At 44.1% G+C, this 18,263-nt stretch overlaps 1 protein-coding gene across 3 annotated transcripts; it reads left to right on the top strand.

Annotated features, from left to right (window-relative positions):
- Positions 1–3,671: 3,671 nt before the first annotated feature.
- LOC138786756 (gastrula zinc finger protein XlCGF57.1-like) lies at positions 3,672–8,341 on the top strand. Of its 3 annotated transcripts, none has more exons than XM_069963786.1 (3): positions 3,672–3,885; positions 4,768–6,177; positions 8,038–8,341. In XM_069963786.1, exons 1-2 carry the CDS (start codon positions 3,687–3,689, stop codon positions 6,060–6,062), a joined length of 1,494 nt encoding a protein of 497 aa, XP_069819887.1. In that variant the 5' UTR covers positions 3,672–3,686; the 3' UTR covers positions 6,063–6,177; positions 8,038–8,341. The 3 variants fall into 3 exon arrangements, with proteins under 3 accessions (XP_069819887.1, XP_069819888.1, XP_069819889.1); XM_069963787.1 differs by having other exon boundaries at positions 4,783–6,177; XM_069963788.1 differs by having other exon boundaries at positions 3,672–3,873; positions 4,783–6,177.
- Positions 8,342–18,263: the final 9,922 nt, after the last annotated feature.

Below are 18,263 nucleotides of genomic sequence, written 5' to 3' on the forward strand. Positions count from 1 at the left end.
CTAGAACCACATTATTCTTTTCCTTTTCAGCAGCAGCCCAATTATTCTACATCACTGTATTTTCTGTTTCTTCCATATGTCCATGTGAGACTGTGTTATCATACCCGACTGCCAATTCCTCCCTGGGACATCCCTCAGTCTCTTCCTGACTGACTGCAGTAATGAGGTGAGCCATTGGGGAATTTTGAATAAGTAACCCGGTGGATGATATCCTGCAGACTGCTTGCAGATGTCCTGGGGAGCCACATCAATAGAAGTTCTGAGGACCAGGAGGCACCATTCCAGGTGACCTGGGAGGAGGGTGTAGAAGTCAGGGTGACACCTTCTTTACCTTCTCTGGTACTGTAGTACAGGCAGGGCTCCTCTGAGCTGCAGATCTGTTTTCCACATGGATACCCAGTACTTCCCTTTAGGTTTTCCTAATTTTTTTTTTTATTAAAATGTAATAACCAAAGATGAAAGCAATTTCCATAAAACAACAATAAAAAAATAACTATATCAATCACATTAAGATGGAGTGCAGTTCACAAATAGATAATGTAGTATATGGGTCTCCAAACTGCGGCCCTCCAGCTGTTGCAAAAACCACAATTCCTATCACGCCTGGACAGCTACAGCTTTGGAGTTGGCCGTCCAGGCATGATGGGAAATGTAGTATTGCAACAGCTGGAGGGTCGCAGTTTGAAGACCCATGATGTAGGGCCATGCAGGCAAACATCAGTGTGCAAACTGTGCAGGATCGCTAAACTAGTAGTCTCTGGAAAAGTTCATGTTTTTATTTAAATTTTAATGTTACACACTCGATCTTGTAACCAAAGCTTTTGCTCGTTCACTCCTAGGGGTTGATAGCGCTGTTTCAGCGCCAGCCGCACATCTCACCAGTCCCGGCGGGCAGCCTCTTTCTGATTGCGCTGGAGTAGCGTATCTGGGGAAAGCAGTCTGCACACTTGAAGTAGAGTACAGATCCTCTCGATGCTGTGTGCATTTTCAGTAATAAAAAAAAAAGATTCTGCGGTGCCTGTTCGTCCACCCCTTGCTCATACTCGAGCAGGATTCATGAAGAGGGAGGAGGATGCATACCAGAGTGTGGCATGAACAACAGCTCTGTGACTCTTTAGTACAGTAGGAGACATAAGATTGTACATAATCCGCTGCACGGAAAATTACCAAAAGGCAGCATGCTCACTGGGGGCTGCCAGCTGCAGCACACTGTCAGCACCTTAGGTAGTGCCCAGGAGCTGACAGATTCCCTTTAAAATGACTGTACCACCAGGCTCAGGCTGAAGCACTGCAGGTGGCCGACCCACCCCAGTGGGAAGAAACCCTAGCCCCTCCATGACGTGACACCATTAGAATCAATGGAACCCTATCATAGAGGGGCTGGGTTTCCTCCCACTAAGGGTGGGTCGGCCGCCTCCAGTGCTTCAGCCTGGGCCTAGTGGTACAGTCACTTTAAGAGGTTAAAGAAAGCACAAGACGTTTCAGATAGTATGTGTTCCTTGTGGAATCTGTCACAGAAGGGAAAGCCATCAGAAGTTTCCCAGGACTGTATCCAGCTCTTCCAGGCACCCGGGGCGAATTGTCACAGAGTTCAAACGCAGCCAGCTGAGAATCCGACTGCCGAGCTTAGCAAAGCGCTTCTCTAGCACTGTACATTCACTCATCGCTAAGCATAACCATAGTGATCTGCGATCTGTTAGTTCAGGTCATCAGAGCACTGGATTTATGGACATTTAAGAAAAATGGTGCACGGAGAAGGCCCACATTCTTACCTTCTCCGTGGCCAATGCCAGACGTAACCCCGCCTAGTGGGTGGTGAGGGGGTAACATCCTCCAGCACCTAATTTACCATGATATACCCCCTGCTTGTAGGAATAAATCATGGCAGAAATCTACACCTGCTCAGGAACAGATATAGATATCTGCAACCACCGTGCAGCAGGGTGAGGTCCCACAGCTCTGCTCTACACACATCACACATACACAGCTCTGCTCCACACACATCTCACACACACAGCTCTGCTGCATACACATCACTTCAGCTCATCCAGCACAGCAGAGTCCTGCATACACTGAGCAGCAGCCCCTGATCATGTGACTCCTCCTCCTCCATGTGACTGATCACATGACTGTGATATCATGGCAGGTCCTGGAAGCACACGGCTCCTGTAGGTTAGAGTTTGAGAAGCACTGCTCTAGAGGGTTCTGTCTTCTATACACTAAGCATTTTTACTTAATATATTTTGAGGAACATTGAACTTTTGTGTGGACTTTTCTGCAAGTTTTCAAGTATTTATTGTATTCCAGGGTTTCCGTGCTGCATCCTGAGGATTATATGTTCAGCTTCCTGCGCTCCAGGATCCTCTGCTGATATCTTCTATATAAGAGACCGACCCATCAACCATGGAGAGAGACAGAGACAAGATGGCCGAGAGGATAATAACCCTCACCCTACACATACTCTTCCTGCTTACTGGGGAGGTGAGGGATTCTGGGAGTGATGTCATCATGACATCATTCTTATCTATGGAATAACAGATGGATAGGACTGGAGAGGTGAGGGATTCTGGGAGTGATGTCATCATGACATCATTCTTATCTATGGAATAACAGATGGATAGGACTGGAGAGGTGAGGGATTCTGGGAGTGATGTCATCATGACATCATTCTTATCTATGGAATAACAGATGGATAGGACTGGAGAGGTGAGGGATTCTGGGAGTGATGTCATCATGACATCATTCTTATCTATGGAATAACAGATGGATAGGACTGGAGAGGTGAGGGATTCTGGGAGTGATGTCATCATGACATCATTCTTATCTATGGAATAACAGATGGATAGGACTGGAGAGGTGAGGGATTCTGGGAGTGATGTCATCATGACATCATTCTTATCTATGGAATAACAGATGGATAGGACTGGAGAGGTGAGGGATTCTGGGAGTGATGTCATCATGACATCATTCTTATCTATGGAATAACAGATGGATAGGACTGGAGAGGTGAGGGATTCTGGGAATGGATGGAGTGATAGTAATGTGTCTCTCCATACACAGGATTACACAGTAGTGAAGAAGTCCTCTAGTGGGCGCTGTGGGGCCCCTGGGGGTGAAGGATGGGGAAGAACCCTGAGCCCAATCCCGGGGCCCCTGATACATGAGGAAATGGAGGAAGAGAAGATCCTAGAAGTCACCAACAAGATGGTGGAGCTGCTGAGTGGAGAGGTGAGACTGTGGCTGCTGGGAATGCTGGGACATTATACAGTAACACCACTGGAGGGGTGGGGGGGATGACTGTGTGACCATTGTGTGTGTCAGGTTCCTATAAGGTGTCAGGACGTGGCGGTCTATTTCTCCATGGAGGAGTGGGAGTATGTAGAAGGACACAAGGATCAGTACAAGGATGTGATGCTGGAGGATCAGCAGCCCCTCCCATCAGCAGGTAATAGACAGGACTATATACACACCTCCTCTCTGTATTATCTGGATGGAAAGAATGAATTCAGTCTCTGTATGTGTTCCCTCCAGTCAGATCCAGTAAGAGAACAGCACCAGAGAGATGTCCCCGTCCTCTTCTCCCACAGGATCAGGATCAGGTAGATGGAGATGTTCCCTATGATCTGTACATCCCACCTGACTTCTCCTCCTGTCTGATGACTTTTACAATATTTCTCTCACATCTTATGAATCAGGGGGAAGATGGGAACAATATTAATGCTCCAGAGACAGATGTGAGCAGTGATGAGCAGTATAAGGAGGACATCACTACAGGAAAGGATCTGAACTCTCTTTATGCAACAGACAAGATGGTAAAGAAAGAAGAGACAGATGTGAGCAGTGATGAGCAGTATAAGGAGAACATCGATACAGGTAACCGCCCAGGTGAGTAGTGACCACTAAATGCAGAACATGTAGATTATGTATACGTTATATATATACTCTATTACGACTATGGTCACACCCAAGTCCGCTCTAGACAGGGCCTCTTTGTCACAACCTGTTTAAATGGCAGGAAAATACGTAGCAAACAGTACCCCAACAGAAACCCAATGGACCCTTTTAAAGTCAGCAGAGTCTCTTTCACCGGCTACATTTACTGCACTTAAACAGATTTTGCAGTGGAGACCCCGAATGGATGGGATCCCAGACTACCATTACACTATATAGGGTACAAATAGATTCACTCAAATATTCATGCATAAAGAGAGGTACACAAAGACACAAAGAAAAGAGAGGACCGTGGAGGGTGTTCAGCGTACAAACGCAGTGCCTAACATCCTCCATTCCTTTCACAGGTCAGAAAGCCAAAAGTCCCAAACAGCTAAAATGCGATTGGTGCCTTGGTTTGGCTAAAACGCTATCCTTAATCTGCAGAAGCTGAGCCAATGAGCCGTGGGATAGGCAACCCGTGCCATAGACCTGCTGCACCCCTCCTTCCTTCATCTCCGCCCTCTTCGTCATTCGTAACGCCCCCAACCAGCAGATCTCCTCCACTTCATCTGCAACGTCCGACACTGGGCAGGCGCACTGACGTGGTCAAACCTGTGCCGCGTCAGACTTTACGGCTCATGCACAAGCAGATGAAAATGGGAACTACTGGCTGGGGGGGGGGGGGGTTACGAATGACGAGGGCGCAGATAAAGCAATGAGAGGTGTGGCAGGTCTAGGGCATTGACGCCCTAGGCCACTCCCCCATTGACTCAGCTGCTGCTGATTAAATATAATACAGTATCACTTTGAGGTTATAATACATAATAAAAGCAGCTTTCTTCTTGGCAGGTGAGTGTTCCCGGAGATCAGAGGGAGATCGGATATCTCGAGATATTATAGCAGATGGTCATTTTGGGCAAGTTCCGTATGAAGATACTTCCATTATCCCAGAAGAGCCTTTAAGTCTTCACAGAAAGGATCTGTCACCTAATCCTTCTATACATGTTCCATCTTCTGATTCATTCCAGGCTGATAGGCAAAATAAATGTTACAGATCAGGTGTACAATTTAAAAGAACTCACACAGGGAAGACACTGTTTTCATGTTCAGAATGTGAGAAGTGTTTCACTCTGAAATCCAGTCTTGTGCGACATCAGAGACGTCAGGTTACTGGCATAAGAGTGAAGCAGTTTCCGTGCCCGGAATGTGGTAAATGTTTTACTACCAGACCAATTCTTGGCAAACATATGGTAACTCACAGACAAGAAAGGCCATTTCTATGCCCAGAATGTGATAAATGTTTTACAGAGAAATCAAGTCTCGTAAGACATCAGGTAACTCACATACGAGAAAAGCCATTTCCATGCCCAGAATGTGGGAGATGTTTTGCTACAAAATCTACCCTTGTTGAACACGAGAGAATTCACACAGAGACAAAGCCATTTTCATGCCAAGAATGTGGAAAGCATTTTGATCGGAAAACGCGTCTTGTTGTACATCTGAGAAGTCATACAGGGGAAAAGCCATTTTCATGCTCAGAATGTGGGAAATGTTTTTCTCAGAACTCAAACCTTATTAAACATCAAAAAACTCATACAAGGGAGAAGCCATTTTCATGCTCAGAATGTGGAAAATGTTATACTATGAAATCAAGTCTTATTAAACATCAAAAAATTCACATGGTAGAGAAGCCATATGCATGCTCAGAATGTGGGAAATGCCATATTCAGAAATCAGATCTTGTTAAACATCAGAGAATTCACACTGGGGAGAAGCCATTTTCATGCTCGGAATGTGGGAAATCTTTCAGTGAAAATTCAAGACTTATTGTACATCGGAGGATTCACACCGGCGAGAAGCCATTTTCCTGTTTAGAATGTGGGATGTGCTTTACCCTCAGATCAACTCTTGTTAAACATCTTAGGCTTCACACAGGAGAGAGGCCATTTTCATGCTTAGAATTTGGGAAATGTTTCACGTCAAAATCAAATCTTGTTGACCATCAGAGAATTCACACGGAGGAGAAGCCATTTTCATGTTCAGAATGTGGAAAATGTTTTATTCAAAAATCAAAACTTGGTAAACATCTGGCAGTCCACACAAGGGAAAAACCATTATCCTGTCTGTAATGTAGATTTTTTTAATTTTTTTTTTTATTGGGAAATCGAATTCCCCACATAGGAGAAACGTTTTGACTAGAATGGGGGATTTTACCCACAAATCTTCTTGAATGGACACTAAGGGGTAAGAAAATTGCACTTTTTTTTTTTTTTTTTTTTTTACATTAAAAAAAAAAAAAAAATTTAATATTTCTGCAGTTCTGTTTAATTATAAATTAAATAGAAAAGTGATAAGAATTGTGAATGAACAAGGAAACTGATCTCAGAGCTTATCTGTAAGGTTCTCCTATTATAATAGTGGTTTTGGGATTGGAATGAATTACAGCTCTATTGTTCTCTGTGTAAGGCTCCTATTCCACAGGCCGACCAGGGCCTGATCAACAATGTAAACGAGCGCCGATCTGCTAGATTGGCGCTCTTTTACTGGGCCTATTCCATGGCCCGATTAACGTTTAGCGAGGGCTGCAGGGACATCGTTACCGATGTCCTTGCAGCCCTTGTTTCATACTTTACCTATCCAGGCTTCTGCGCTCCTTCTCCTGGTCTCGCGCGCAGCAGCAGCTTCGGAGCGGCCTGTCTGAGCTGATAGCCTGCTCAGCCAATCACTGGCCGCGGCGGTCCTGGCCAGTGATTGGCTGAGTGGTCTGTCAGTTCAGACAGGCTGCTCCGAAGCTGCTGCTGCGCGGGAACGGGAGAAGGAGCGGAGGAGAAGACCTGCAGCCTGGATAGGTAAAGTATGCCGATTTTAAATCGTCGGTCGCCGGCCGCGCACCACTATTCCAGGTAAGTTGAGATGAATGACAATGGCAATTACTGATTAGCCGTGTAGAATATGTGAGCATTACGGAAATATAGTTATTAATTAAATTGTACTAGAATTAGAAAAAATATATAATTAAAATACAGAATCACTCTGACACAATGCAAGGAACTGTGCAGTATAAACATTTACTTAATACAGAACACAACAATTTTTGCTGGTACTTAATTAGGGGCCACAGACTGAGTGTATGGTGCGAGAAGCAATAAGAGTTTAATTGCCTTTAGAACACTGGCTGAAGTTTGAGGACACTGTATAAACACTTAACATAGAACAATAAAATATTTGGTGGTGCTAGCTAGGGATGGTCCGAACCGAGTTCGGTTCGGGTTCGAACGAACTCGAACTCTCGGTAATGATTCCCGCTGTCTGCCCGCTCCGTTCAGCGGACGGATCCAGCGGGAGGACCGCCTGGAAAACTGGGATACAGCCATAGCCATAGGCTGTATCCCAGTTTTCCAGGCGCTACTCCCGCTGTATCCGCCCACTCCACGGAGCGGGCAGTCAGCGGGAATCTGATGCCGTAGTTTTAGAAGTAATTTGCCTGTACTCATCATTAAAAAGGAGTGTGTGGTACACTAGGGACACTACGCTAGCATTGCCACCCTGCCATGTGACATATACAACGCACTATTGTACCCATCTGGCTCTGCACCATTGCAGATGCTGCAACCGCTTGTGGTCACCACAGAAAGACCACGTAAAAATGCTTCAGCTTACACATGTTAAAGGCGAGAGAGGTGTTTATTGAGAAGGATGTGGAAGAGGTGAACAAATGCCTGCCTGTACAACCAGACCTACCACCTGGCTACATCATTGCCTTGGAGTGTCATATCATCACCGCCTTGGAAAACATGGACCCAGTAGGATTGGTAAAACAGGTACTGTTCCTGGCCTTATAATGTCTTCCCCATCATCAATGTTGGTGTACTTGGACACAGACTGAAGTACAATTACAATGTTTAAAAACAATAAGTGAGAGTAGCTGTCAACAACAGGATTTAAATTGTCTTGGATATGGTCATTTAGTAATCCATAGAAGCTGAAATGCATTGGGGACATGTACCCAACAGGGACTGGTTCTTGTATACTTCTTGAAAGTAACTTTTTTTTTCTTATCAGCATTGTGCCAATCATATTTATGATTTTACATTATTTGTCTAGGCAATGTACACTGGATTGATTTTCTACATGTCCATGCTCATCCAGAAACGGGATAAAGGGCGAAGACCTAGAAGGTATTTGCATGACCCAAAGCCAACCGGGTTCAGTAGCTCAGCGGGTCCACACCTTTTCCTCACTTCTGTCCCGTGGCCACTGTAATGGATGGTCCAAGCACAAGGAGGTGTATCCCCTAGATCAGTGCTTCTCAAACTGTGAGGCGGGCCTCACCAGTGGGGCGCCCCCTAGTTGTTGGTGAGGCCCAGCTGAAGAGTTATGCTGGGTTTACACGGAACGATAATTCGCCCGATCGTACGATTAACGATGTCGGAGTAACGTTTTTTTTTTTTTCAAAACGATCAGCGTTTAGACGGTACGATATATCGTACGGAAAATTCGTTTTGCAATCGTTTTGTGATCGCTTAAGCCTATCTCACATTGGTTAAATCGTTGAACGACTGTTTACACGGAACGATCTGCAAATTTTTTGCGAACGATCAACGACAATTTGAGAACTTGTTCAAAGATCAAAATGAACGATTTATCGATTGTTCACAGCATTTACACGTACGATTATCGTTCGAATTCGACCGTTATCGTGCAAATTCACACGATCGTTCCGTGTAAACGCAGCTTTAGTTTTCGCAAAGTAACAATGATCTTTTGCTGTTTGCAAAAATCTCCATTCACAATATTATTAATTTATTTTATACTTGCTTTATTAGTATATAGAGCTTGGGAGATGGGTGGAAAGTAGCCCTAGCATTATTTTCATCTTTTAAATAGACTTTCACCACAGACAGTAAGGCCCAGGCACCCAATTGGTCAGTCTGGTGAGGCCCAGGCATTGCCTTGGACTGTTGGGTGAGGCTCCAGTAGAAAAAGTTTGAGAAGCACTGCCCTAGATGACCAAGGAGTGCTGGGGTTCCCTCCTGGAGGAGCGGAGTCTAAGGAGCTCCAGGATTGCCAGCAGCACCTGCCGCAAGGCAGGATAGACTTCGCTGCGGGAAACTCCCAGGTTGCTACCCTCAGAGAAGGACCTCGGCGAACACTGATCTAAGAACTGAAGTAGTGCTGGAGTCCAGGATTAAGTACTCTTCCTCTATGGTAGAAGTGCAGGATGCAATGTTGAACTGAGATCCAAATAGAAGATCGCTAGAAATTGGCGCATAGCCGGGAAGCACAGATGTGGTTGCTGAATGACAAACAACGACGACTGAGCAAAAAGACTCCAGAGCCTGTGGACTGAGCTAATAAATACAGGTGGACATAACCGTGCCTGCCACCAGAGGGAGCCCAATCCTCCAGGAGGCCAACTCAGAGCAAAAGAAACTGCCAAAGAACAAGCCGGCTAAGAGAAAGGGAGATGATCACAGCGCAATGTGACCCAGAGCAGGCAAGGTATAACAGAGATCACCAGGTGTCGTTACAGCCACCTTTTGGTCCTATTACTCAATTCATGTTCTGTTGCCATAACACGTGGCTGCCAAGTGACCATCAATGCGGCAACATACTTTCTCAGCATTTATTCCTACATAGTTACTTACATTCCATCCACTAATACCAATATATTCTATCATTTATCACTTACATTCTCTTTATTGCTGCTTAGGCCCCTTTCACATACCAGTGGTCCAGGATACAGCCAATCTACTATACAGGATGCAGACAGTTCTATGAATCTATTTAAGTATTTTCTAGATTGGACTCCTAACTGAGCAGCTAAATTAAAGGGGAGCTCCGGTTAAGAAAGATTTAACCCTGTTCAGTCCCCACCTATAATCTAAGCCTGTGTGTAATAGGTTTCTAGTACATGAATGGGGCCGTTTGCCTACAGAACATCCTGACTCACACCCTGAAGCTGCAAAAAATCTTCACTTCCTGGTCCACTTTGTCTCCACTCCTCTGTCCTTCCCCTCCCTTCTGAGACTAAAGTCACATGATCTCTGTCTCATCTGTTGCCAGGCTAGCTGTAACACCTCATATAGACAAGCTGTAATCTGTAGCTGCAGCCTCATCATAAACAAAAGCCTCTCCTGAGTAGTATAGGGGAAAGTAGACACTGTTCTTTCTTCTTTCTCTTCTTCTAATCTATCTATGTTGATGGATAGATAGATAGACACTGTGTTCACTGTGCAAAACAGAAACAGATGGAGCTTATGGTCTGCAGATACTACAAGACAGGGGCGGGTACCCAGCAGTTGGTTCTGATGTGTAATGCACGCTGGGAATGTAGTTTCCTGGACGGGAATATGCGGCTAGGAGCAGTGTAGACAAGTGAGAAAGGTGTGAAACAATCGGTGAGGAATCAGTGAGTGCACCTACATCATTTTTATGCATTTTATTTTTTTTACAGCATCACTGGAATTCCCCTTTAAGCCATTACCACCCGTAGTTATAGTGTTATTTAGAATACTTATTGTAGAAAATGTTTTTAATGATGATTGACAGCTTAGGACAATTGAGGCTACATCCCCACAAACAACATCCAGTGTTGTAAATTAAAAATTGCCTTGAAATCTATGGAAAATGGACGGAAATAAATGACGTTATTTTGACGTCCTGTCAGGATTGTGCGCAGAAGGTGCTGATTCCTGAACCTGGTCTGAACAGGGATCTGTCTTCTTTGTTCAGCCGCACCCGTTTTGTCTGTCAGAGTTCTGGCAGTGAAGGAGTTAAGGCCATATTCCACGGAACGATTATCGTTCATAAACTCGCTCCAACGACCGCTCGTTAACGATAATCGCTTCGTGGAATTGGTGTAGATGAGCGAACGACAAAGGCGAAATTATTATACTGTCGTTCAAAATTATTTTTCAGCATGTCGAAAAAAAAGTCGTTGATCGATAATTCGCTAATCGGTTCGTAAAATTAGAAATCTTTCAGTCGTTCGTAAAAAGGTTTAAAAGAAAGTAGGTGTGTCGTATGGTCATGATCACCCCGGCGAACATTTTAAACGACCATGTAACGACTGCAAAATAATCGTTACACTACATATATCGTTAACGTTATGTGTTATCGTTCGCTTAAAAAAATCGTTTAATGATCGTTAACGAGCAGTCGTTGGAGCGAGTTTATGAACGATAATCGTTCCGTGGAATAGGGCCTTTACTCTGCTGGATTCCTTCAGCTGCTCAGTATTGTGTTCTCTTGATTGAGAGATGCCTCTGCCAGCCATAGTTTACTTGCACAGATGGATTCAGGCAGCCGGTCCAATGAGGTCATGGACTGGGCTCCTGGCCTATTATAAAAGCCTGACACTCCAGCAGTTTGATGCTGGCCACAGCTTTTACCTCTGCTACAGCTTTTACCTCTGCTATTGTCTGTGTATTTCTGACCTTTGGCTTTGTTTCCTTATTTCCCTGTTTTGCAACCTGCCCTGACCTTGACTACTCTTTTGGATCTTGATTTTGTACTTTTGCTGCCTGTCGTTGCTGACCCGGATTGTCTACTCTGGCCCATTGTGTTTGTTTTTTCTGTCACTGTTCTGTGTTACACTTTATCAGTGTAGGGACTGCCATCGTGGTTGTCCGCAGCCGCAAGGACAGTAGGTGGGTTCAGCTAGGGCTCACTGTTTCCTGTCTGACTGCCTTTTGCCATACCTGACGCTGACACGTCCGTAGCCAAACAATGGGTGTTCTTTTCATAGAAAGTATGGTGTATGAACATAGCCTAAAACTGAATAAACTATTTCACCCCGCATGGGGTCAAAACTAGCGCCACACACCAAACACACATACACAGCTCTGCTCCACACACATCACACACAGCTCAGCTACATGTACATTACACACAGGGCTCTGCTGCAGGCATATATAACACACACACATACACAGCTCTGCTCCACACCTCACACACACACAGCTCTGCTGCATACACATCACTTCAGCTCATCCAGCACAGCAGAGTCCTGCATACACTGAGCAGCAGCCCCTGATCATGTGACTCCTCCTCCTCCATGTGACTGATCACATGACTGTGACATCATGGCAGGTCCTGGAAGCACCCGGCTCCTGTACGGAGTCACCGCAGGGAAGGAGCTGGGAGACAGGAGGAGGATTAACCCCTTCAGGCTAAGCGGTTTTAAGCTTTAAGGACGAAGGTTCTTTTTTTTTTTTTTACACATCTCTATAAACTGAATGTTTGTTTTATTTTTCAGTAAATGTCTCAGTTGGGAAGGAGGTGTAATTTTTTTGTGCTTCATTTCACATTTTAAGGAACACAATGTTTTAATTCATTATTTAGTAACATCTCTATTCAATATTCCAGTATTTCTGACCGTGCTGCATCCTGGGGGTTATATGTGATGTCACATTGTCTCCTCCTCTTCCCCTCCAGGATCCTCTGCTGATATCTTCTATATAAGAGACCGACCCATCAACCATGGAGAGAGACAGAGACAAGATGGCCGAGAGGATAATAACCCTCACCCTACACATACTCTTCCTGCTTACTGGGGAGGTGAGGGATTCTGGGAGTGATGTCATCATGACATCATTCTTATCTATGGAATAACAGATGGATAGGACTGGAGAGGTGAGGGATTCTGGGAGTGATGTCATCATGACATCATTCTTATCTATGGAATAACAGATGGATAGGACTGGAGAGGTGAGGGATTCTGGGAGTGATGTCATCATGACATCATTCTTATCTATGGAATAACAGATGGATAGGACTGGGGAGGTGAGGGATTCTGGGAGTGATGTCATCATGACATCATTCTTATCTATGGAATAACAGATGGATAGGACTGGGGAGGTGAGGGATTCTGGGAGTGATGTCATCATGACATCATTCTTATCTATGGAATAACAGATGGATAGGACTGGAGAGGTGAGGGATTCTGGGAGTGATGTCATCATGACATCATTCTTATCTATGGAATAACAGATGGATAGGACTGGAGAGGTGAGGGATTCTGGGAATGGATGGAGTGATAGTAATGTGTCTCTCCATACACAGGATTACACAGTAGTGAAGAAGTCCTCTAGTGGGCGCTGTGGGGCCCCTGGGTGTGAAGGATGGGGAAGAACCCTGAGCCCAATCCCGGGGCCCCTGATACATGAGGAAATGGAGGAAGAGAAGATCCTAGAAGTCACCAACAAGATGGTGGAGCTACTGAGTGGAGAGGTGAGACTGTGGCTGCTGGGAATGCTGGGACATTATACAGTAAGACCACTGGAGGGGTGGGGGGGATGACTGTGTGATCATTGTGTGTGTCAGGTTCCTATAAGGTGTCAGGACGTGGCGGTCTATTTCTCCATGGAGGAGTGGGAGTATGTAGAAGGACACAAGGATCAGTACAAGGATGTGATGCTGGAGGATCAGCAGCCCCTCCCATCAGCAGGTAATAGACAGGACTATATACACACCTCCTCTCTGTATTATCTGGATGGAAAGAATGAATTCAGTCTCTGTATGTGTTCCCTCCAGTCAGATCCAGTAAGAGAACAGCACCAGAGAGATGTCCCCGTCCTCTTCTCCCACAGGATCAGGATCAGGTAGATGGAGATGTTCCCTATGATCTGTACATCCCACCTAACTTCTCCTCCTGTCTGATGACTTTTACAATATTTCTCTCACATCTTTTGAATCAGGGGAAAAATGGGACCAATATTAATGCTGCAGAGACAGATGACAGCAGCGATGAGCAGTATAAGGAGGACATCACTACAGAAAAAGATCTGGACTATTATATCACTACAGACATAAGGGTAAAAGAAGAAGAGGAGGAAGGAGAGACAGATGGTGGCAGTAATATGCAGGATATCACAACAGAGAAGGATCCGAACTATTTTAATAAAAGAGATATAAGGGCAAAAGAAGAAAAAGAGACAGATGACAGCAGTGATGAGCAGTATAAGGAGGACATCACTACAGGTAACCGCCCAGGTGAGTAGTGACCACTAAATGTAGAGAAGGCTCACAGTTTTTATATACACTGCTCAAAAAAATAAAAGGGAACCCTCAGATCTCATTCTCATTGATAATTAGTTCTGTATAAAGCTGAATGTGCTGACAACAAAATCACACAAAAATCGTCAATGGAAATCACATTTATTATCCAATGATGGCCTAGATTATGAGTGACACACAAAATTAAAGTGGAAAAACCCTCCAGGCTGATCCAACTTTGCTGTAATGCCTTTATACCAAGCCCCAATGAGTCTGAGTATTGTGTGTGGCCTCCACGTGCCTGTATGACCTTCCTACAAGGCCCCGGTATGCTCCTGATGAGGTGAGAACTGTAAAACTCGACATGGATAGAAAGGAACGGCTGCACATCCCATCTATGGGTGATACTAATGCCGCTAGGCCTATTTTAAAATTCAACACCAGGGTGTCTGTATATAATTTGATCAAACCATAATAGCCCCATGTACCAACGTGCAGGTCCCCTGGTTTACATGGGTCTCAACGCTAACTCCACACCGTGTCAGTCAGTGACCACCAACTCTGCAAAGCGTGCACATACAGGGAAGAGAGGCCATGGAACGGCCCTGCAACCCCAACGTCACAGGACCAAACCCAAAATGCCCCACCAGAACCCGGCCAGCACCACCAGCAGGGAAGGCTGCCCCCAAACAACACAAGTATGGATATGGTATTACACTCACCACAGCTGCTCACACAGAATGGGGAGAGACATAAGGTACTGACATGTGAGCACAGGGGCTATTATGGTTTGATCAAATTATATACAGACACCCTGGTGTTGAATTTTAAAATAGGCCTAGCGGCATTAGTATCAGCCATAGATGGGATGTGCAGCCGTTCCTTTCTCTCCATGTCGTGTTTTACAATTCTCTCTTTTCTGAACAGCTGGCACTACTTTATAAGACCCACATGACCAAAATCAGCTGGATATACCTGTGCTCACATGTCAGTACCTTATGTCTTCCCCATTCTGTGTGAGCAGCTGTGGTGAGTGTAATAACTTATTCATACTTGTGTTGTTTGGGGGCAGCCTTCCCTGCCGGTGGTGCTGGTCGGGTTCTGGTGGGGCATTTCGGGTTTGGTCCTGTGACATGGGGGTTGCAGGGCCATTCCATGGCCTCTCTTCCCTGCATGTGCACGCTTTGCACGCTTCACTTTATATATATACATATACATACACACACTCTGTGCTGCCGGTTGGTTGTATTTGTTACACTATATGAACAGTATTGGGCAGTACATTGTCCTCTGTGAGTGTTGTAGATTCCCAATACAATTCCCATATTTATTTCAGTTCTCTGTGTGTATTCAGGTTGGGTCACATGACCGTTCTGCCTGTGATTTATTTCCTATGATGTCATGATTGCGCCTTCTGGTTTGTGAATATGATGTCACAGGATGCATCATGTTGGGGGGGGGGGGATCTTTCTTATGGGCTGGACGGGATTCCACATAGATTTTAGTCTCAGGAACAGGGACCAGTATAAATAATGATCAGCGCTGTCATCATCCACAATGGCTCTCAATCCCAGCAATGACTCCCAGCATACAGCCTAGTGGCATCAGTGTGACTGAGCTGTACCTGTGTATGAGAATATGTGATAGTGCTGACAGGATGGTGAGAATGTTCCGTGGTGTCATATACTGATATACTGATCACTTATACATTACACTCAGGAGTATTACACAAAAACTATTATGGCGAACTATAAATATATGAACTTTTTAAAGTTACATTTCGCAGCATTTATAAAAAAATTTTTTTATACTTGGCAGCTGAGTGTACCCGGAGATCAGAGGGACATCAGATATCTCCAGATATTACAGCAGATGGTCAGATCACACAAGATACATATGAAGAACATTCTATTACCCCAGACATACCCCCAGCCCCTCACAGCAAAGATCTGGCATCTCATCCTGTTATACAAGTCCTGTCTACTGATTCATCACAGACTGTTATACAGAATAAAAGGCACAGAACGAGGGATGAACATGAAAGAGCTCATACAGGGAAGAAGCCATTTTCATGTTCAAAATGTGGGAAATATTTTACTCTGAAATCAAGTCTTGTGAGACATCAGAAACAAAAAGTAACGTGTATAAAAGAAAAGATATTTCGATGTACAGACTGTGGGAAATGTTTTTCAGGAAAATCAGCCCTTGGTAAACATCTGAGAATTCACGCAGGGACAAAGCCATTTTCATGCCAGGAATGTGGGAAGTGTTTTAGTTGGAAAACACGTCTTATTGGACATCAGAGAATTCATACAGGGGAGAAGCCATTTTCATGCTTAGAATGTGGGAAATATTTTGCTCACAAATCAAATCTTAACAGACATAGAAAATCTCACCAAGAGGAGAAAACTTTTTCATGCTCAGTATGTGGGAAATGTCATATTCAGAAATCAGATCTTGTTAAACATCAAAGAATTCACACAGGGGAAAAGCCATTTTCATGCTCAGAATGTGGAAAATGTTTTATTGAAAAATATAAACTTGTTACACATGTCAGAGTTCACACAGGGGAGAAGCCGTTTTCATGCTCAGAATGTGGAAAATGTTTTGCTCACAAATCAAATTATACTAAACATCTAAAAACTCACCTAAAGGAGAAGCCGTTTTCATGCTCAAAATGTGGCAAATGTTTTGCTCAAAAATTTAATCTTAATCTACATCTAAAAACCCACCTAGAGGAGAAAACTTTTTCATGCTTGATATGTGGGAATGGTCTTTTACAGAAATCAGATCTTTTTAAACATCAGAAAATTCATACAGGGGAGAAGCCATCTTCATGCTCAGAATGTGAGAAATGTTGTATTTAGAAATGAGATCTTGTTAAACATCAGAGAATTCACACAGGGGGAGAGCCATTTTCATGCGTAGAATGTGGGAAATGTTTTGCTCAGAAATTAAATCAAAACTCACACAGGAAACACATTTTTATGACTAGATTATGAGAGATATTTTATCCACAACTGACGAAGCCTCTTAAAGGGACACTACCGTTAGAGATGGGTGACTTTAACCTAATAGTGTGAAATGAATATTGCGAAAATAAAATTATTTAATCTTTTCACAATTCAAGATCTATTTTCTGATTCATCACAGGCTGAAAGGGCTCGTTCAGGGAAGAAGACATTTTCATATTCAGAAAGTGGGAAATGTTTTATTGTGAAATCACAGTTTGTGAGGCCTCAGAGGCCTCAAGTAAAGCCATTCTAAATGAACAGAATGTGGGAAATGTTTTTTTTTTTTTTGCCAAATCCACCATTGTTAAACATCTGAGAATTCCCACATGAATAAACCCATTTTCATGCCAAGAATGTGGGAAATGTTTTTTTGTGAAAACAATATGAGGTCCTCTTTTCACAATTCACTGATGAATAAACTCTAAAAAACACAATGAAAAACTAGGCAGAAGGAAACTCATGATAATTCAGACAAAATAAGGGGACAAAACACTACACCACGCCGAAAGCCTCCAACTTGTTGCTCAGAGAAGCTGTGAGATGGTCTAATGATCATCTCTTATCCTTGTTACCAAATCACCCTAGGAAGCCCTGGAAAACATGGATAAAACCTGTGGTTGTATCCATGTTTTTCAGAACCCTCTAGTGCGGCATAAAACAAATGGCCTAGGATATAATCCCTTGAATTGCTGTGAAGAAGGAACCAGAGAAGCCAAAGAACCCGAGCGTTTCAAATAAGAAGGTTTAGCCTAGATGGTCAAATGGATTTTCTAAGTGCAAAGAGACTGTAAACTGACTGCATGTATAATGTTTATGTAATGGGTAGAGCTGTCACGAGGGGGTGGATTCCCTGGATTATCATGGAGTGTTAACGTACCTTCTCCAGGGAGCGGAGTCTAAGGAGCCCCTAGCTTACACCAGAGCCTGCTGGAAGGCAAGATAGACTCTACTGCAGAAAACTCCCACGCTTCTTCTCTCAGAGAAGGTCCCTGGTGACCACTGACAGAAGAGAAGGACCAGAGCTGGGTGTTCTACATCTGCGGTCAAACTTGAACATTTCAATGTGAAGCTGTTGATCTGACTGGAGCTGAGCAGAGAACCAGGAATGGAACAAAATCCAAATGGCTAGCAAGGATAGCCAAGGAGCACAGACATGGTTTGCTGACTGAAACACACCAACAACTGAGCACAGAGGTCTGGAGGTAATGGCTATAAACACCCTCAGGTGATCAGCCTAGAATTTACTACAACTTCAGTGCTGAGCCTTTAAATATAGGTGAACAGGCGTAAGCCTGCCACTAGAGGGAGCTTAATCCC

The sequence above is a fragment of the Dendropsophus ebraccatus genome, chromosome 3 (assembly GCF_027789765.1).
Source record: "Dendropsophus ebraccatus isolate aDenEbr1 chromosome 3, aDenEbr1.pat, whole genome shotgun sequence".
In the NCBI taxonomy this organism is placed as follows: Eukaryota; Metazoa; Chordata; class Amphibia; order Anura; family Hylidae; genus Dendropsophus; species Dendropsophus ebraccatus.

Excerpts from the sequence above, each read along its gene's own strand:
- LOC138786756 (XM_069963786.1), top strand. The coding sequence starts at position 3,687 with ATGAATCAGGGGGAAGATGGGAACAATATTAATGCTCCAGAGACAGAT. Across the intron at positions 3,886-4,767 it reads CGATACAGGTAACCGCCCAG|CTTTCTTCTTGGCAGGTGAG; the intron begins GTGAGTAGTGAC and ends TAATAAAAGCAG.